The sequence below is a fragment of the Daphnia magna genome, linkage group LG1, assembly GCF_020631705.1.
Source record: "Daphnia magna isolate NIES linkage group LG1, ASM2063170v1.1, whole genome shotgun sequence".
Classification (NCBI taxonomy): Eukaryota; Metazoa; Arthropoda; class Branchiopoda; order Diplostraca; family Daphniidae; genus Daphnia; species Daphnia magna.
Window position 1 is genome coordinate 6,514,035 of NC_059182.1, and position 21,624 is coordinate 6,535,658.

The 21,624-nt window shown below is 40.8% G+C and overlaps 1 protein-coding gene and 1 long non-coding RNA gene across 2 annotated transcripts; one reads left to right on the top strand and one right to left on the bottom strand.

Annotated features, from left to right (window-relative positions):
• Window positions 1-5: 5 nt before the first annotated feature.
• LOC116925931 (insulin-like growth factor 2 mRNA-binding protein 1) lies at window positions 6-21,611 on the top strand. Its single transcript, XM_045169408.1, has 12 exons — window positions 6-121; window positions 742-1,049; window positions 4,586-4,962; window positions 6,287-6,347; window positions 11,498-11,707; window positions 13,317-13,550; window positions 13,630-13,716; window positions 13,817-13,954; window positions 14,029-14,145; window positions 14,246-14,381; window positions 14,460-14,681; window positions 14,813-21,611. Exons 3-12 carry the CDS (start codon window positions 4,785-4,787, stop codon window positions 15,425-15,427), a joined length of 1,998 nt encoding a protein of 665 aa, XP_045025343.1. The 5' UTR covers window positions 6-121; window positions 742-1,049; window positions 4,586-4,784; the 3' UTR covers window positions 15,428-21,611.
• On the bottom strand, window positions 11,192-12,430 carry LOC123469993. The gene is made up of 2 exons (XR_006643340.1): window positions 11,764-12,430; window positions 11,192-11,680 (listed from the first exon to the last, which is right to left on the bottom strand). It is a non-coding gene; the product is annotated as an uncharacterized LOC123469993 (long non-coding RNA).
• Window positions 21,612-21,624: the final 13 nt, after the last annotated feature.

A 21,624-nucleotide genomic window follows, 5' to 3' on the forward strand; every position in this document is an offset into this window, starting at 1 on the left:
ATGGAGTAAAATGGTGACCATTTTGAGCAAGTAACATGCACGCTCTCATCCGTATAAACATCTAGCAGAAGTCAACAACAATTTTCATTTTGAGTGAAATGAATAAGTCGCTACGTTGGTGGTAAGCCATAATCTCGTATGCCACTTTTTGGTGTGTTGGTTGTGGAAAACCGATAAAGGTCAGCCAGCCTCAGCAAACGAGCTCTGTCGAGTCAAAAAGAAGCTAGCGAGATAAAAATATGGCAGAGTAGTAGAATGACGACGAACTGTTTAAACAACCAGAACGTAAGAGTATGTTTATTCAAAACAAGATTGTTAACAGAGTGATAAGTGGGTTGTGTTCCGTTTCGTATCGAATATCACGATTCCGAACGCTTGGTTTTCTACGTATCTGTGGTGGTCCACAACGAAAAAAAACATGGAGGATGAATGAAGAAACAGAACCATAGAATTCGATCCTGGTCGACAAGAGGAGGCAAGTTCCATGAATGAAGTGAGAACAACTCAAAAACTGACGAACAAGGAGAAGAGGGGGAAATTCTTGATGAAAATAGGGGAGGCAAGAGAATTCGATGAATCCTACGGCAAGGGGAAGAGGATGAGCCCCTTAGGCCTTTTTAGGGGACACAGTTTAGGCCTATGCACCCCAGCAGCTGTGGAAAATGCCCTCCCCTTTTCTCTCCCCTCTTCTTTTTCTCTCTCTCTCTCTCTAAATATAAATACATATTCTTTTCCGTACAGGACCGCCCCAATGGGAAAATTGAAGCCCTCTCCCCCATCCAGCAGGGATCCATCCTGTTTGTAGGCCTAGTATATGGTACGCCCGAGTTGCATGGCCTATAGAATCTACCATAGCCCTAGCCAACCGGCAGTGTACCCCCGACTGTCGGATAAGTTCCGCGCATTTCGTCGTATAGTGAGCGCGCCATCTTCATCGTGAATTTCCCGGATTCACTTCAACACAATTTTGTTGTTTTCTCATACGTTTTTATCCAACAGTGATGATTTCCGAACCGGAATTTGTGGATTAAATCGACCCTGTTTTTAACGTGAGTTTTCGATTTATATTTTTCGTGTTTTGTTGAATGGGAAATTCGTTTTTTTTCTTTACCATTTTTGGTCCCCCCCCCCTCCCCAAAACCCCAAAGATATTCAAGGCCAATGGCGGGAATTAGATTTTGTTTTGTGTGTTTTCTCTCTTTCTCAGGGTTAAAAAAAAAAAAAGAAAACAACATTTTTTGACTCTTTTTTTGGAAGTGGGGGCGAGGAGGAAGCGGTGGAGGTATCTTGGCGGTGGATGGCCGTTATAGCCTCAAGCATTTTTTTTTTCGTCTTTAGGGTTGGAAATCTAGGGAGAGAGAAAGAAAATGGCTCCCTCCGTGGCATCTTTTTTTTTTCTTTCAAAAAGTTATTTCTAGTAAAACAGCTCCCCCCCATTCACAATTAACGCGAAATATATTTGTATTTATTTTTTTTTTTGTTTACAATTTTACACTTACGCGTGATAGATCAATGACGTCAATTTTCCAACGTCATTGATTACATGACCATTTAGAAATCCTTGTGTGTGGTACCAAAGCCGGTTCGTGTAGGCTTCGAGAAAGAAAACTATTTGATAAAAGCATTTCCATGTTCCACGCACGCCACATTATTTCACTAGATAAGACACACGTTTTTTTTTTTTAGTAGGTTTTCGATTGATTGGCATAAAGTATTCCGATTAGTATCACTCCCGTTTCTGCCATTGCACATCGCAGCGTTGACATTTCGCCTATCTGGAAAAACAAACAAATAACAATTCGCATTGCGTAAATATATCCAGTAATTTACGACCGCAACATATGAAAACAGGTTAATGAAATAGTATTAGGTTGATTGGCTAGATGTGAGTCCAAAAAAAGAAAATGTATCGAACCGTCCGCCATTTTGTTTTCATAGTGCGTGGTGCACGCGAGTTCTCACGCTCTCCTTATCTACCAGAATCACTTGAGAAATTCGATTTTTGTTTTCTTCAAACAGCCCAAAATCATTTTAACTGTAAAGAAAAGAAGAAGCTCCAGTTTTAAAAAATGGGCAATGGAATCTCGTTAAAGAGCCGTACGTGGATGGATGGAACATTCCTCTTTGGGGTCAGCCCCGCTAAGATTTTTTTGGCTGCTGCCGTTCGTGACCATATTTGGTCAAAACACCGCCCAGTAGATTCTTCGACTATCTCTCCACGATGAAGAGATTGTTCCAAGATGTCACTTTCTAGCACCTATTTTTTCTCATTTCCCCCTTCAGTTGTTACACAGAGTCGTCCTTCAAACCTAAATTCGTTGAACGATCTAACGCGTAATGTTTCAAAATCGTTTTTTTTTTCTTGCATTGATGATCAACTGCTGTCGACTCATAGCTTTAGAATTTCGTTGACGCCATTTTGTCGTAGGCAAAATGGAATTTTTCCGACTTCCGTTGATGACTAAACTTTCGAAATTCCTCAGTGTGTTATGCGAATTGTCAGACAGCCCAAAGATTTCGTTTTTCTTCTTCTTTTGAAACATTCTTCTAAGGTAACACGACATTTAAGATATTCATTCTCATTGTAATGACAACTCTGATCGAAAATCAGACGTAACTGTCGTTTCGCTATTGCCAGATGTACTTTCAGTTTGTGTCACAATTAAAACTAACCATTAAAGCACATTGCGTTTCACACACGAGATTATTATGAAAAGAGGCCAATAGTATTGAAATCAAACAAACAACAAGAGAATAGCCGTGTTTTTCAGGCTCGACCAAATTTAAACACGCCACATTAGCTAATCGGGATTACGTCTTTTTCAATAGTTTTGTAAAGGATCTGCGAAAAGAGAGGAATAATGATTGCAGCACCGAGGGTTGGGTTAGAAAACAAATCAGCCCCAGCGAAATGCTTTTTTTCTTCTTCTTCTTTGCTATTCAAAATAGAAACAAGCAAAAAAAAAAGAAAGGGGGGGTCGATCTGGGTGGTATATGAGGATCATTGTTCAAACTAACGTACCCCGGGTATCACGTTAAAGTTTCAAATGAAAAGAAAACGTTTTTTTTTTTTTGTTTTGCTTTTGAAATGTTTTCAACCCGTTGGGATCATCAAAGGCAAATTATTAAAAACAGGTTAGGCGCGTGCCTTAGTTTTCTACTATTTTTCTTTTACTTTGATCCCGTACGGTTTTGTGTGTGTGTTCTTATAACGTTCATGTAAATCCGTATTTTCAAGTTTTACACATATTTCAATGAATAACAATCAAACAATGAATCTTTAATGAATCACTATAATATTCATGAAATAGGTGAATATCAGAGTAAACTCGAAAAAACAAAAAAACATTTAAAATATGTGTAATCTTCATACGTGTTGCGTAGGATACAAAAAAAAACAGATATAGGGAATGCCCCCATAAAAAAATAAACTTTAAGTGTTGTTATCATGTTATCACCAACTTTTCTTGATACGATCGATTTCCCACGTAAGTTTCCTGATTGTCTCCGTGGAGGGGTGTGGGGAGGAGAGACGGTATTGATTAGCCTATGACGTCACCGTATATCTAGCGATGGTCTTATTAGTAGAAGCAGGAGAAGAAAGAAACGATAAAATAAAAGGCATCGTGTAAACAGAGCACCGATGTTTCAACATTGGAATTTTGTGTTTCTTTTTGTTAAAAAAGAAACAAAAGAAAAACACAAAAAATAGGGTTTAAAAAACCAACGGCGTATATATATACATATAGGGGTTATGGTTTGGACTTTTTCCTGTCCCGACCAATCGCATGAGCCAGGAGGCGGGCAAGAATTTTCGCGTCACGTGAACTCCCCTATCGGTCGTCGACCAATCATTATGCGCTTCACGAAATGCATGCACGACCGCAGCTTATTTGCCCGTTGGGTCTCCACCCCATTTCGCCAATGTTTCGTCATCGCACACGCAAGTTACCAAATAATGGCCGTTTTTTTTTTTTTTGCTTTCGAAATTGGCCATCTTGAGGTGACTCACCGTTATTGGGAATTACCGTTAACGCCGTCGAATTCTGACGAAAGAAATTCCGCAGTAAGAAAAAAAACCAACAAAAGTAAAAATAGTTGACGTTAAAAATGAATTTTTTAAACACTAAATTACGTTGAAATAAAATCATCTTCTTTAGTTTTCTTACTGTCAGTTTCAATCCGCGTGTACTAAATACAATTTATTGTGAATTGTTGGATGGCTCGGTCGATACCGTAGGCTTCTCTCCCCCTCTCGGTTGGAAAGCATAGGGCGGGGTGGGGTTGCGTGAGCCCAGTGCGCCTCCATCAGGCCGCCATAGACAGAGAAGGGAGGCGCACACACACACACACACACACAGAGAGCAATCATCACGAAAAAGGAACAAACCCCGGCCCGACTGGCTCGGTGGATAACAGTGTGTGTGAGTGTGTGAGTGTGTTTATGTCATCTCTTTCTCTCTCTCTCTCTCTCTCTCCCTCTGCCTACATGGCTGAAAATCTCATAATATCTAATCAACTGATCGATTTCATTTGATTTTTTTTTCTTTTGTTTTTTTTTTTTCCTGTCTTCCAACACACGCAGTTGGCCGCGTCATCGTCACAGTTGATTTTTTTTTTTTTTTTTTTTTTTGTGTGTGGTGTGTGTGTGTGTGTGGCCAACACGAAAATTTTTGTTTGCCCTCCGTGTGCGGAATCCTACGCCCGGATTTTGTTTCCCTCTCCCCCCCAAAAAATAAAGTGGGTGTCGGATTTTTGAGACAAGAGAAGAGAGAAAACGGAAGATGAGCAAATTGTATATCGGAAATTTAGCGGCGGAAGCAAACGAAGCGGCGTTGAGGCAACTGCTTCAAGAGAGCGGCGTCGGAAACGTCAGCTCCGTCCTGGTCAAACGAGGCGGCTATGCCTTTATCGATTGCCCAGAACAGAGCACCGTCGATCGAGCTATTGAAAAACTCAACGGTAAGTTTATTATTTATCATTTTTTTCTATCGATTTTTTTAAAATCTTTTTAATTAATTGCGAGTGAATTAACACTTTAAAATAAAGCTTCCGCGAGAAAAGAAAAAACACAAAGTTAAAAGGAAACTGTCAACAAATTACAGAAACTAGAAAAGACGTGAAGATTATCGATTTGGTCGGTGCGGGGGGAATAGGCGACGGTAGCGCCATGCGACGGACGGAATCGTTAATATTCCCTGTTTTTATAGCGACCAAACGCTCACCAATGTATATAACATCAAATAATCGACACGTTTCACTTTTCTTTTTTTTTTCTTTTCTTCTATTTTTTTCTCCTTTAAAAAATTATATTCGTCCAGTGCGGTTTGATGATAATTATCCGTAGTTTTTAGGCAACATGGCCGTCTATGCATGGCTGTCTATATAGAGTCATGTGAGGTTATGCTGAGGTATTTTTTTTTTTTGTTATTCTTGTTGCCCAAAGTCCCGTGTGTGCAGCCAGCACGTAGCACGCCGGTAGCTTTCGGATCTGGAACACACCTCGAGGAATAGCTGGCAGTTATTATACGGCACGCATTCCACAGTCTCGGGGCTGTCTCGGGATCGTAACTAAAGCCCCTCTTATGAAAATGTCTATAGACTTCCATAAAAAAACAAAAATATATTCATTTTTTTTTTTTTTTAAGTGGGGAATGCATTTTTTGATTTATTTAAATTTTATTTTACATTTAATCACAAAATTTAAACAGTCATCAGTTGCTGATTGGTCAGTTTAACTTTGTTTTTAAATCACTAATATCGGGAAGTATTTGACACGTTTTGTCCCAACTGTCGCCTTAAGAAAAAAAAAGGGATCCGTCGATGCGCTAGTGTCGCCACTTTGAGAACGGCCTCAAAAGTCAAACGGCTCTGAAACCGGTAGCTGGGCTATTGATCCAGCAGCAGCCATGGACACAAAAAAAAATAAAAATAAATACAAAATCATGAGTTGTTGCCTGTGAGCTAGTTTTCATATAATCACATGCAGGTATGCGGCCAGTGGAATGTCGTCCTCTCCCTCTGGCCTGTTGTGATTTCACGACGAAAACAACTCCCGAGATATCAAGCGTAGGCTTATTCAAATTAGGCTGTTGCTAGTGCTAGCTGGCTGCCATCGGGTACAAACACTCTACAAGATTATTTTCCTATTTTTGGCTGTTTGTTTTTTGTTTTTAAAAATGTTTTTATATTATTTCGTGATTTTTTTTTTCGAAAAAGGCAAATTAGGACTGCCTATCATGAATATTAATTAATTTTGGTTTTTTGTTTCTTTTTTTATGAATAGGACACATTTTTATGGGCTCTACACTGGTCGTGGAGCCTTCCGTTGCCGGTGGACGACGAAAGTAAGTGAAATATTTTTCCCATTTATTTATTTGTCCCACGAAAAGTATCGGATTGGTATAAGCGTTTCCGGTTCTGCTCCCGTTTAAATGTTTACAATGAGCAATGAAATAGCCCCACAAGTTCAAAGGTTTCTTGTTTTCTCTTTCTCTTTTCTCTTATCAACATCCCCCCCTCTCTCTTTGGTTATCTATCTTCCTTCTATTTCCTGATTTTTTTGTGTTTTTTTTTTTGAGATGCCCGCGCACAGAGGCGCTCACGTTGCGCAGCGGTGGCAACAGTAGCATTCGTTCGGCCTAGTAACGGACGTCTCTTCTGTGCGTGTGTCTCTATGTGTGTATGTGTGAATGGAAGATATTGACCCCAAAAAGCAGTTGCTTCAAGATAAGAATCTGATCACGTGATCAACTGAAGATCCAGTTTCATGAATGAAAACTGCCATCGAGGAACAAAATCAAAACGTCCGTTTGGGGTGTGGGCTTCATTTTGTTTTAATTCTTGGAGAAAGCCAAGCCCTTACGGCACAGTTAATAGAGATCGAAGATAATCAAAACAATCGAAATGGCTATCGGGGGCAAGACATTCCAATAGTGAGAGAGAGAGAGAGACAAACCTGCTCCATTCATTTTTTTCTAGGGCGAAATGCGTCCAGCTGCCCAAAATGACATGTAACCTCTCCCTAGAAATCTATTTTCGAGTTCCATTTTTTTTTTTTTTCATGTCATTTCCTTTCCACAAGAAGCAGAGGACGGAATTCCGTTTGAAAAAAAAAAAAAAATGGTTCCAACATGTAGAGTGCCATTCTTCTTCCGCCCTTCGGTTCTATATTTACAAACAGATACGGCAACACGTACGGTAAAGCCACCCCTCCACCGGGGCACGAGTTTATATTTAAACCCCATCTTGTTGGGTTACAGAATTCCTACGAGTTAATGAAGCCCCCGTATATATTTAACTGAGTACGTACCCCAAAAGAAAAAAGAAAAAGAAAAATGAAATTCTATTTCGCCTTCCCCAGCGATGGGCTTTAACCGTTGAAAAAAAAAAAACGTCTTTCATTCTTATGTCATCAGGCAAAGTTTAAGAGAAAAAACAAACACACGGTGCCTTGGACATTTATACTGTGGTGACTTGATATTATGCAGCGGAATCATTTCGTATTCAGAAAGAGTCAGATGGAGGATAGATCTTTTTGACTTGGACGTACTGTGTCAATATTGATTTTTCGAATTCTTTTATCCTCCACTTTGTCACACACACACACACACACAGAGAAAACTTCTCACGATAAAAAACAGAACTTCCAAACACACAAGCGATGGAAATGAGTTGACACTTTACGCGTTTATTCCAATAATTACTTTTGCCATGACTTCACGCTCATGTTCGTCTTATTTCTTGGCGTTCATCGTTAATCATAATACGCAGCAATAATAACACCAGGTGATCGAGTTCGAAATCTTCTTTTTTTTTTATCAAAATGGGCGCTCTTATTGTCATTCTCTCTACAAGAAAGAATGTTTTCCTTTTTTCTTTTTCTCCCCTTTTACGTAAAACGAAAAAGAAAAAAAAAAAAGGAATTTATTTTCTTTAAAAATGAAATAGAAAATAGAAAAGAAACAAAAAATGGGGCTAGCATGGAATGCAGAGAGTGTTGGCCGGATGCTGGTCGGCGCGCGCGCTGATGTTTTTGAAGAGAAAAGGCCCGAGAAGATGTTGTAGTAGATAGCATACTTCCAAAGATGGCCGCAAGGCTGAAATAGGCCCAATTTCGAGGAATAAATAAAGCAGAGGGGAGAAGGGAAAGAAGGCCGTGTATCCAAGGCCGGGGCCTCGGACAAGGTTGTGTTAGATCTTTCTTCAAGTTTGTCTTGTTATTTTCTCCTCGGCTATAGAAATTCCGATCTATGCGCCTTTTCCTTTTTCTTTTCTTTTCTTTTTGTTTTCTCACTACTAGTTTGAAACAGTTACAAATAACTGGGAGGTCATTGATCTCTCTTCCCTTCCCGTGTCAGCAAGCGGCAACCGGTCCGAAGAGGATCTCTCTCTTTTTTCCCTGTTAGGGCACAACACATACGCCTTTCTCTCTCTCTCTCTATTACCCCTACAGCTCTCTCTCTCTCTCTTTTCAACGTACCTTTATTTTCATGTCATACCTTGATTGAAAGAGTGAATCAAAAAAACCAGTTTAATGCCATCGAACTGTTTACTTGGCTCGAGCAATGGATGGAATTTCCGATTGGGGTAAAACCAACCGCCATTTTGTCGTTGGAAGGCGATAAGCCAATGCCGGTGTGAAAGCCACTTCGACGGTGGCCATCTAGCGACCAAATTAACAACTACGCTTTCTGAATCTTGACACGATTGTTTTTCTCGTTTGTTTGTTTTTTACCGCAGCAAAACCAAAAGAAGAAGAAGAAAATATAAATAATATTGAATTTCTTGTCGAGCATTAGTCATCACTACTGTTGCTTAACAAATACTTTCGAAAATTTTTAGCAAAGTACATGTGACGCTTATCAGCTTTGACCCCCCAGTAAAATGGAATCAACGCTTTTGGGAAAGTAACTGAGCGGACGTCACCACCCAAAGATCACGGATTAAGCGGTGATGGCCGGCGCCAGTAATTCGCCATTCGAATCCCATGTTTTGCTTTTCATTAAGATTGCAGCCATTTTCATAATCAGCTGGTATGCTTTAACTGCCATACATTCGATACCATCCTAAAGATGAAACCCAATCTCTTGCTTGCTTCAATCTGCCAGCCTGAAGAGGAAGAAAAAAAAGGACATCTGAGATCGTCTATTCCAATCAGTCGACATACTCAATGAAGAAAGAAAAAAGAAAACGTAACAATCACAAAACGTGTGTATGAAAGTGGAACCAATCGTTTAAAACGGCGCAAAAAGACATGATAATCATTTTTTTTTTTCCCTTGTAAATTCCTTTTGGTCAACATATTGATTACCCATTTTTTTTTCTGTTGTTTTTGTTGTTGTCGTGTCTATAGCGGTTGCTCGATTGGGCGACATGACCAACCAGCAGCATCGAGAGACGCGTTTCGATTTGGCCGTCTACCAACAATTCTCCAAGCCAGACAGATGTATGGGAGAGATCGGCAAGGTTGAGCCTTTCAAGTCTGGTTGATTCTCTTTTAACACACACACGCACACAATGGTATCTTTAGCGAGATAGTCTAGGAATCAAAAAATAAAAAGGAAGGAAAAAAAAAAAAAAAATCAAAAGGGCTGCTGCCATCACCACGGGAACCAGCGCAAAGAAGGAGCCGCTATCAAAACTAAATTCATCTCGTTGGAACGGTACCCCCACGGAAGAAAAGAAAAAAAAAAATGGGGAGGGGGGGGGTTTATTAGCATACACTTATCAAGCTGTTTTTGTCCCATAAAAAAAGCGGGTAGCTTCTTCAAGGTGGAATGCCTCTCTGTACGATGAAGGGGCAATTAAAAAATCAACTCTTTCGAGTTTGATCGTCTGATTTAGAATTTCCACGTGAACTTGCCTGAAAGTTAAAAAAAAAATAAATCGAATAAAATTGGCCATTTACCAGACATCCGATCTGGACATAGTTGAAAGCAACGGGACAACCTGCATAGCCAAAAACAAAAAACCAAAAAGACCCTTTAAAAAAAAAAAAGGAGATTTCAACCCAAAAACAAAAAAACAAAAAACCAAAAAAGAGAAAGAAATTCTATGGAATTTGAGACTAGTGAAACTTTTGGCGCCGAAAGAGGAGGAGTCTACTGGTATTCCCGTCTTTATTTTTTGACCGGCGGGCGGGATTGCTCCGTTTTGACTTGGTCCATCTTTTTTCCCAATACATTTCCTCAACTGAATCGATTCCCCCCACCGTTCCACCAATGGCTGCCCTGAACGACCAGCCAACCAATCGCGTCGACCACGGTGACATCACCTGACTGACGTCAAACTAAATCAAAAAAACGCTCGTGGCGACAAAACATTCACTCATCACTTGATGGATTTCAACGCCATTGTTACAAATTTCGAAATGATTATTTTCTATTTTTTTGTTTTTGTTTTTTTGTTTACCATTTCATCAACGTTCGAAAAGAATGTGAAACACGCAATTGATCTCTTAGAAATCTCCATTGCAATTCAAAGTCGTGTGAGCTTTAGTGTTGGCTTGACGAATGATCACTTTTTCTTTTTCTCCATTCTCCTTTTATCCCCATTTTTGCTTTTCCTTCGTTCGTTCGTTCGTTCGTTCAGCCAGTTGCTCCATTAAGTCGCAACACACATCTGGACGCAGATACACACACACACACACACACAAGAATAATAAGTTGGGAAGCCCTGACTGTCCGGCGTTCAGTAGTGGCCTCGACGTCCTCACTTGTGCATCTCGTTGTTGTTGTGTGTGTGTGTGTGTATGTGTGTGTGTGCCACTCAAAGGATTACTTTCAACTAAAAAATTCCATACGGTATATTGTAGACGTCCTTCATCTTTGCGGGAATCCGTCTGTCTCTTTCTCTCTCTCTTTCTCTTTCTTTCTTTCCTTCTATGTGTGTGTGTGTGTGTGTGTGTGTGTCTGTTTGCGTGTGGATTCTTCCGGCCTTTTGACGATCGCGCTTCGTTGCATCATTTCCCGTGCGTCACCGGGCGCGTGGTTGTCTAATGTCCTGGGCATGCAACTGTCCGCAATCACGCCCACCCTAGCCGGACATTTGATCACTGAAAGCCTTTTTTATTTTCTGTTTTGTTTCGCTTCACTTGAGTTGAATGCACAGAAAGGGAAGGGGGAAAAAACCCACAATCTCCCTCATTTTGACATTTAAAAAAAAAACCTTTTTAGAGTACTCTAAAAGATTTCGAAGAAAAACATGTGTAATGCATGTGATACAGGTCGACATGACTGATGTTGGCTGACAACCATTTTCCTCGTGATTGGTATCGGAAACAATACAAATAGTGAAAGGGAGGAAATAGCCAATTGTCATGTTTTTAACGGCATCTTTCACTATTTACACCACCACCTGTGTACGGTCACGTCCGGCTCTTTATTTGTCCAGTTGCTTGTCTCATATTCCGTCTACATGTGTTGTTTTTGTAGGGACGTGTGATGAGTTGCTCTTGAATTGGTTTTTAACTTCTGTTTCGTCCATTTCTATCTAGTGTTCTCTCACGGACACTGTACCTGAGCAACGTGCCGGCCCATGTGCGTTACGAAGAACTGGAGCGGCTCCTGACGCCGCTAGGAACGGTGCTCAAGTGTGAAAAGATCAGCGGAGGAGCAAGTGGAGGAAGCGGAGACGCCCCGTCACCTCAAGCAGGCGGTTATCAAACCATCGAGGTGGTCTTTGAAACGCCCGAAGAAGCAGAAAAGTAAGACTTCCTTTCTATTATTTACTTCTCACCTGCGTTTTACTTTGTCTTCTTACCGATATCGAAATGTTGGTCTATATTGTGTGAAACTCGTGAACTAGCAGACGACAGAATGGCGGACACGCGGAGTCGCACAAGTGCATCCGTTTGTTAGAACAACCGTTAGATGGCAGCACATACAAAGTGTAGTCTGCTACTGCGACGTGTGACTTAAAAACACCCACACGCAGCCGTGGTTCGGTTTGTTGGTCTTTGTTGTTTTGTTTTCATCTTTACCCGAAATCACTCCGACACTTTACGTCCCAGTGGTGCGTGCCCTGTTTGCGTTGACTGTCTGTTTTTTTTCAATTCCTTCTATCTGCGACTGCCTGTGCCAAGACCAACTGCGTCGATCACAACTACACTTTCGGGAGGTTCTAAGATTGTGTGACGCAATCGACAATCTCATGCCAGTCGTCAGGCGCACTTGATCTTTTTAGTGAAATTCACCGTGTGTGTGTGTGTGTGTGTGTATGTGTGTGAGTGTATCTTTGGTTTCATTCTCTTATTTCCTCACGCGAAAACATTGAAAGCCAAGAAGACTTTGCCTAGTTGTGGACCAATCAAAAACTGAGCCTCCCAAACAAACAAATAAAAATCGCACAGAAATGTTCAGCTCGGACCCCAATGTGCGTCACACGTAAGACAAAAACGACGGCCGCGCTGGTGAATGTCGATTCTATCTCTGGCTGGGCGACTGGATCCCGTTGAATCGAAAGCAGGTCAGATGTAATTGCCGTGTTGTGTGAAAACAACAGCCCTCATTCCACCGTCGTTGGTTACGTTTGTACGAGATTCCAAGGACGACGCCACGTTGCTGCCGAACGTTATCACTAGGTTATCCCTCCCCTACATTTCATCCCCTACAAACTCGCATTACGTTAGAGCTAATTCAGCTTTTCCCCTCAGTTTCTCGGCTCCTTTATATATTTTTTAAAGAAATGTAACTCCCTGCACACACACACACACACACACACACGAAAATACTGTCCGACAATGAAATATGTCTAATGTAAAAAAGAAAAATAATAATAATAATCGTACACCACTCTTCCGGAGGGTGTCTCTCTTTGAGTGTTCTCACGGTTTGTCAAAGGAATAGGACAAACAGGAAACGTATAAAACTCTCATGTTTTACAAAATGACGAGTCAAAAGATTCAAAAATTGCCATTTCACTTCAAGTGACATCCGCCATCGTCACAGAATCCATTTGATTTTGTTTTGTTTTTTCAATCCCAACGTCACCGTTATTCCATCAATATATTTGAGACGCACTAGCTTCAAAAATTCTTGGATTATTCATTACAACTATTACGAAACACAAGTTTAAAAAAAAGGGAAAGAAAGAAAGAAAATGGGTCATTTTTCATTGGTAAACCGAAGCAAATTTTGTAACTGGATCCTACCGTTTGCGTGGGTGGGCCACACCCCTCCATTTTTTGTTTCTCCCCCCCCCCCCCAATTTTTTTTAAATTTCACCCCAAACTGATACACGACCCACGTTACTAGAGACAAAGATGTTTTCAAGTCGTATTTATTTAAACATAACTTAATCTTTTGTATTTGCAGCGCACTGAAGGAGCTGAGCGAAGTGGAAATTGAAGGATCGCTGTTGCAAGTGGAATCGGCCATGGAGTCGAGACGCGGTAGCTCGCGGGGAGGAGCTGGCGGAGGAGGAGCTGGTGGAGGAGGAGCTGGGGGTAGTGGATCAGGACGATCGCGCTCCGGACCTGGATCGCAGACCATGTCGTTTGGTGGCGGAGGCAATCAAGGACCTCAAAGACAACCGGATTTCCCTCTCAGGTTAATTTTATTTTTGTTTATCCTTTTAAATTTGCGCGCCAAAATGGACAGAATTTAAACAAACATGTTTTCAATGTAGAGTGTTGGTGGCCAGTGAAATGGTGGGAGCCATTATCGGTCGTCAGGGTGGAACTATTCGACAGATTACGCAACAAACCAGAGCTCGGTAGGATTAGTTTATTGATATTGAAAAACGACTTGTTAGTAGTTTTCCTTGTTCATAAATATAATGCGGTTAAACGTTCTCCATTCATTCATGTGTGTAGGGTGGATGTTCATCGGAAAGAGAACGTCGGCTCATTGGAAAAAGCCATTACCATTTACGGCAATCCGGAGAACTGCACGAACGCTTGCCGCCGCGTCCTAGAAGTGATGCAACAGGAAGCTGATAACACTAACAAAGGGTAGGGACAAACGAAAGGAATGATTGTTTTTCATTATGATTTCACCTGTCATCGGTGTCGACCTACTAAAACAGGGAAGTCTCGTTGAAAATTCTGGCGCACAATAATCTAATCGGACGGATAATCGGCAAAGGAGGCAGCACAATCAAACGGGTCATGCTCGAAACGGAAACCAAAATCACCGTCTCTAGGTATACAGTATACACATATATATGCACACACATTTGTCTTTGCGTAATACGAATAGCGCCGCTCACTTACCCTCTCATTTCTTTCACGCACCACCCAAAGTTTGAACGATGTGAGCAGTTTTAATATGGAACGCGTCATCACCATTAAAGGGACGATTGAAAACATGTCGAGAGCCGAGGGAATGATCAGTGCCAAGCTACGTCAAAGCTACGAAAGCGATCTGCAAGCCATGGCCGTAAGACTTGAAATTGAAATCGTGACATTAGAGCAACGTAATCCATCGCCATTTCGGGCTTTTGATTTGAAACATTAGCCCCAAAGTATGATGTTTCCCGGTCTTCATCCGATGGCCATGATGTCTACTGTGGGAATGGGATTCTCACCGTCAGTGAGGGGCACACCACCCGCCGCCGCTCCCGGTATGTATCACTCACCTGGTGCGTCCCCCTACGCCCAAGCAGGGCCAGCCGGTGTAGGCGTCGGAGCAGGAGGTGTCTATCCGCCGGGCATGGCACCGCCTACTGGTTCTCAACAGGTAAAAGACACTTCCAGAAATTGATTTATTTTTGTTCTTTTAGCTTCCGCCTTTTTTCTTTTCTTTTCTTTTCTCTTTCTTCTTCCTCCTGCCATTAAAAAGAATTTTGTGTTTTGTTTAAAAAAAAATAGGAGACGAGTTTCCTGTACATCCCGAATAGCGCAGTTGGTGCTATTATCGGGACACGTGGCTCTCACATTCGGAACATTATTCGCTTTTCTGGTGCCTCAGTGAAAATCACTTCGTTGCCTGAAGGAACAACGGCCGAACCGCAAGCCGAGAGGAAAGTGACCATTGTCGGCACACCGGAAGCTCAGTGGAAGGCGCAGTACCTCATTTTCGAGAAAATGCGTGAGGAGGGATTCATGCCAGCCGGCGAAGACGTCCGGTTAACAGTCGAACTGCTCGTCCCGTCTAGCCAGGTGGGTCGCATCATTGGCAAAGGAGGTCAGAACGTGCGCGAAATGCAGCGGACGACGTCGTCGGTCATCAAACTGCCCGAACAGGGCGCCTCTACCGGCGAAGAAACGACCGTCCATATCATTGGCAATTTCTTTGCCGTTCAATCGGCTCAGCGGCGCATTCGGGCCATGATGAGCCAGCAGCAACAGCCGCTCCAGCAGCAAGGCGCTCCCATGACCATGGTCTCCGCTGCTTCCGGCGGCAGAATGAGGACATCAGGAGGAGCAGCAGGCGGCAGTAGTGGTGGGGTCAGTGGCGGCCAAAGCCGCGGCAGAGAGCAATAGACTGTGACTCCCCCCTTTTTTTTTCTATTTTCTTTCTTTTTTTTTTTTTTTCTCAATTGGAAATTGGAAAAGAACGACGGCAAAAGCTCCACTTGTGCTTCTATCCGTGTGCCTTTTTCTCTCCCTCTCTCTACGATCCTCGCGTCTATTTCGCTTCCATCTGCGTGCTGTTGTGTCGCAATTACCATCAACCTCTCCCCTCCAAAACAGGAAGAAACAGACAACAAAGTGAAATGTGTAGGACGTCGGGTGTGTGTCAGCCACCGAGAGGGGCCAAAAAAAGAAAAGAAGAAAAACATGGAAGGAACTCCACTATTTTGGATTGCATACCGACGTTGGATTTTCTTTGCCTTGGCACCAACTACATACCCCTCCCCCCTCCCTCCCCCCTAGTCACGTTTTGCCTTGCGTCAGTCCCCCCTATACTTTGCGCGGAACGTGAAAGAGAGAGACGATGAAGCCATAGAAGCTTCGCAATCAGTTTGCTGGGCCGTTCTTTTGTTTTCCATCTTTGGGCTTTATTTTCATTTTCAACCATATATACACACACACACACTTGCGAAGTTCGTACGTAAATCAACATCGGAAATGAACGTTGGCCTTTCACACAAAAACAAGAAGAAGAAGAAGAAGAAGAAGAAGCAGCACCAGTGAAGTCTTTTGGACTTGGGGCTCATTAACGGCCCGACATGACGAACCAGCATCTGTCAACAATTTGTTCAGGGATTTTTATATATATTATAGCAACAAGAAAGAAAACAGAAGATTGATGTTGTTTTTTCAATTTTTTTTCTTTTTTTTTTTTTTTTGGGTGGAGCCTCTGCGCTAGGATTCTATATGATTCTTTTTCATTTGAAAGAAAGTAGAAGAAAGAAGGGCCTGCATCGAAACATTTGCGTGTGCGCCGATTTTTGGCTTGTGTGCGTGTGTGTGTCAGCGTCTGCCTGCCCGCCTCAGTGAAAGACTGTAGGTCTTTTTGACTATTATATACATACGAGTGTGTCTAGACATACGTGTTGTTCTTGTTGTTGATGATGCGTTCGTGTTTTGTTAGGCTGGTGGAATTTTTCTGTGTCTTTTAGTGTTTTTTTTTTTTCTAGTTTTATTATTTTTTTTTTGTTTCTTCTTCTTCTTTCGTGTGTGTGTGTGTGTGTGAGGGGAGGGGGGGAGGAGGCGCTTTTTTCAGTACAAAATGGGCACACTTTGTGTGCGTTTCTCTATTTCTTTCCCCCCTCCTTCCTTGTTTGTTTTGTTTGTTTTTTGTTTTTTTTTTGAAAATTGAGACGGGCCCTAGTTACGCATGCACATCCGGACGAGCCCGTCGAAATCGGGTTATCGCTCAACAGCGTCTGCGTCTCAGGGATGTCTCTAATTTTTTTTTTTTTTCTTTTCTTTTTTATTTTTGATCTTCAACGTTTTGTCCCTTTTTAGTTTGTTGTCTTTTCTTTTAAATGTTTGGTTCATTTCCCATGGCCTTTAAAAAAAAAAAATTCTTTCTTCTTTTAAAATATTTCATTAGTTCAATCTTCTGAAATGTGAAATGTAAAACATTTGATTTTTACCCCCCGTCTGTTTTTTCAAAATGTTTTTTTTTTATCATCATCTTACGCGTGTGTGTGTGTGTGTGTGTGCTGCGCCAATTACGTCACCTCCACCTCGTATCTCTCCCGCTCGTTATTGTCAAGAGTTATCAAGAACTATTTTTGATATCAAATGTTCAACGGTATTTGCGCAAAAGAGAAGAATAATTATTGCACCATTGAAGAGACCGGGCCATTCATTGGGGGAGGGGTGGGGGTTTACCAGTTCGCTGTCTTCGCTTTTTTGTGTTCTCTCTTTTGTTTTGACCTGTGTCCATAGGCTTTTGCGGAATTTAGAAAACAAACTAAAAAATCAGAAACCCACACGTGTTTTTTTGGGCCCACCACAAAAATATGTTTCCCAATTCTTCTGATCTTGTGTTCCTTTTTGAAATTCAAAATAGCGCCACCCTCCCACTCTTTTCTTTTTTTTTTCAAATTTGAATTTCCCCGCTAAATTTGGATCCGATTTGTGGCCAACCTTTTCTTCGCAAAATCCCAACATCAAGAAAAGATTTTTTGTTGTTGTTGTTGTTTTTGTTTCAACTTGTACAATTTGACCATCCGCCTGCCTCTTGCCGCCGCGGGATTTTTGAAAATTCCCAACCGAATCGCCCGAAAATGGATGCACTGCAATCAGTTGAACCATCGTGAAAAAATCATTTCTATTGGCAACAAAGAAAAGGAAGACAAGAAAAAAAAAGAATTTTTTTATTTAAAATGAAAGAGAGATCGATCTGTCCGGCTCTTCCTCTTGCCGTTGGAGGTGTGCGCATATGGAAACTTGTGTCGACGACAAAAAGACATGTTAACAATGAAGGAAGATGACGTCAACTACCTCATTCAGCAACTGTCGGTGGCTGACCTACGGATAATTGTTGAATTGTATTTGTATTGAACCTCCTCTTTCTGTCTCTCCCCCCCCTCGATTCCTTTTTCTCTTTCATCGCATATGTTTTGTGTTACTGTTTCGTTTTCCTTGTTTTCCTCAACGCTTGTCCTAACTACCATCCAGCTCCTACACCCGCCGATAAAGTCTAGACTTACCAACGATGAAAGGTCAGGATCCCAGTGACTATGCCGACCTCCTACACTTTATAAAGCTACCCCCTCTCTCTCCTTGCCCTCTCTCTAAAAAAAACAAAAAAACAAAAAAATAGTCCCGACAACGAGATAGTTTGTTTTGTTGTTTCTCACAGAAATTCAAACGCACTGCCGATGATTCCCCAAATGTCGAAATTTTAAAAGCATTTCATTGAAAACTTGCGAAAGGAAAATGAGACAATTTCTCGCGACTCCCCGAAAACAATCCGCCACCGCCCGAAAAAAATGTTTTTAAAAAAAATGTCGAATCCGATCCCTAACTGCAAAATGGAAGGGGTTGCGTTGTGTTTAAAGAAAAGTTAAGCAATCGATAGACAAACAGGTTGGAAAACAAACACTTTTGAAAAACAATTTGCGCCCTAAAATCCTTGGAATTTTCGTTCCAATTTCTTTCCCCGATGATCGCACAGAATCAAATGGGAAATTATTGTTTGTTTTTTTTTTTTTTAATTATAGTTTGCTTTCCCATCATCTGACCGGATTACAAAAAAAAAGAAAATGAAAAAAAAAAAATCAATTTAGAAAATTAGACGAGAAGTTAATCAATCGCTGACATTTAGAAACCTGAAACCGATCGACAGACAGCGAAAAAAACGCAAACCCGTAGTTCATTTTTTTTTTTTTAGTTTTTAATTTTTTTGTAGTGTATTTATTTCGAATACCTTTTTATAGTGACCCCCCCCCTTTTTTTTTTTAAGCTTCAAAATCCTAAAAAAATCGGTTCGATTTCCGTTTTTCTTTGTCCTACAAAAAGATAGGAAAACAAAGCTCGAATTCGTTTCATTTTGTTTGTTGTTTCTTTGGCAGAAAACGTCAAACAAAAAAAAAAAAAAACAGCCCCACAATTTCTTTAAAAAATTAGTTTCAAATTAATCGAAATTTGCTGGTTAACTCCCTTTTGTTTTAATTCGTCTCCTTATCATTGGCTCATACCGCCCCGTATCTAACTCGCCCTTGTCTCGCTTCGTGATGAAAACACATCTGTTTAGTTTCCATTATTATCCTCACCCCCTATAGACGTTCGTTTCTCCTTTCCCTTGGTAATAGTCTGTCACACGAAATAGCACCGTAAAAATTAGCATTTTTTTTTGTTATTTTCTAGACCCACTTTGTCGCCTCCCGTCTCGTCCTCAAATCGAATTGGCAGCGAAAATAGCAAAGAAGATCCTCCCGCGTGTTAGGGCACCTGCCATCTTTCCTTTCATCGTCCCTCAATATTTCTCTGGCCTCCCCTCTATACCCAATTTTTTAAAAAAATTTCTTTCTTAACGTCCAAATGTTGTGTGCAATGCGTCGTCATGGTAACCACTTTTAAAAACTTTTAATTAGCATAGAGAGAAAGCAACAACAAAGAAAATAGTTTCCGAAAACGGTTGAAATGTCGGATGCGCTCCCCGTCGTTCATCGTTAGCGGAATCAGCCTCACACAAATATATTACTCTCCAATCAACGTTTAAACAAATGAAAAGAAAACGAATAGCTCCTCGATTTACAAAAAAAAAAAAAAAAATACAGAACTACCTCAACGTTCCATCAATTCCTCCCGCAACTCCCCCCGCAACCTCAACTCCTCCCTCCCGCAACTCCTGAAAACGAATGAATAAAAAGACCTCCGATGCTACCGTCAATGCAAATTTTTAACTGATCACCCATTTTTTTTTTTTTCCTTTTTTCGTGTAGATGCAAAACAAAAATAAAAAAAGAGCAAAAAAAAAAACAAAACAAAACAAACTGCAACTCAAAAAAAAACAAACAAAACAATCCATACCGGTATTGATCACAGTCGAAGGCGTTAGCGCGTCATTTTGTGGTAGAGGGTAAGCATAGTTTGTTGTTGTTTAAAATTTTTTTTTTATTTTTATTTTTATTTTTGTGTGTGACGCCGAAGATGAATGAAAAATGAAGACACACGTCCGATGTACCTGACGTTGAAAAGTAGCGCGCGCACGCCCTTCTTCTCTCATCATTCCGGCCCCAAACCCGAACCCAACACCGAATTCCTCTTACCCGCAACTCTCTCTTTCTTTCTCTCTTTCTCTCCGCAAACTTTCTCTGCTGAATGTTCCACGTTTTAAAAAAACAAAACAAAAAAAAAAACTGTAAAACTAAAAGAAAGAAGAAAATCAGTAAAAAAATAATAATAATAATAATTAATAATAATACAGCGTTTTTTTTTTTGAAACATTGCAGAACATTTTTGACGGTGTACAGTAAAAATTAAAACAAAAAAAAAAATATTTCATGATGCAAATCAAGCATGATTGGTTCTTTTATTTTTATTTTTCCCTCCTCGCCTATTGCAATTTTGCGTAACACACAAAAAAAAAAATTTTTTTACTTTAAATTTGTAGACCTTTTGATCGTCTTTTGGACACGCTACATTGACACCCCGTTTGGTAAAAAAATTTCTTTGCGTCAACCACTTTTTTTTACATCCTTGATGTGTGGACATCCTTTTTCTTATCTTACATATTTCCTTCCTCATTTTGATTATTATTATTATTATTTTTTCTTTCTATTTGTTAACTGGATTTGGACATTTGTCCCTCAACCCCTCCCACCTAGCTCCTAATTTTTCATTTGTTCGTCTCCCTTTAAAAAATGACCTTTTAAAACAAAAAGAAGAAGAAGAAAAAAGTCTGTGGTAGCAGTCGAAGAATATTCCCATCCCTCTTTTTACCTTCCTTCCTCACAACAAACAAAACAGAAAGACCTGGACATTTGGTTCAGACCCAAAGCCCCACCCATCAAACAGAATAAACACAAAACAGAAAAAAGAGAAACAAAAAAACAAAAATTTCGAGAAAAGCAAAAGACAAAAACAAAACAAAACCAAAAATTTATGGAAATGAATTTTAAAAAAAAAAAAAAGAAAAGAAAAGAAAAGAAAAAGGGAAAAACAACATTTTAAGAATCCCCCCCGTCCACGTTGAGGTTTTGGATGCGTCCGCGGTTTGTACGGCGGCGTTCCAGGTGCTCCGCCCAGCGTGAGTGGCATTTTTGAATTAGACGTTTTCCCTTTGATAATCATGGAACATACATTTTTCTTTTTGCTGGTGACGTGTGTGTTGGAAATATTTTTTTTCTTTTCTCCTTCTCTCCGCGTGTGGTGTGTGTGTGTCGCGTGCGCCCCCTATGGGTGGCCTCCCGCTAGCGTGTTGTATATTTGACAAAATATGAAGACACAAGCCCTTTCGCTACACGCGCCCCTCCCGGCCCCGCCCCTCCCCCCGAATGATTTCTTCAGTGCGTCCTTTCTTGATGGTTTTCGAAAAAAGGCGTTTGAGGAACAAAAATTGGACGGAGAAGAGCAAAACAAAGAATATCTGAAATGCCAATTCCTCTTCTCCAAACGGAAGATAAGAAAGAAAAAATTATTACAAATATTACGTCATTTGTTTGTGTGCGTCTTCTCCATCAGTTTGATGATTCATGTGGTCTATGTGTGTGTGCGTTGTCATTCTCCTATCTACCATGAGATTAAATTATTCTAATAAAAATGCTGCCTATTTT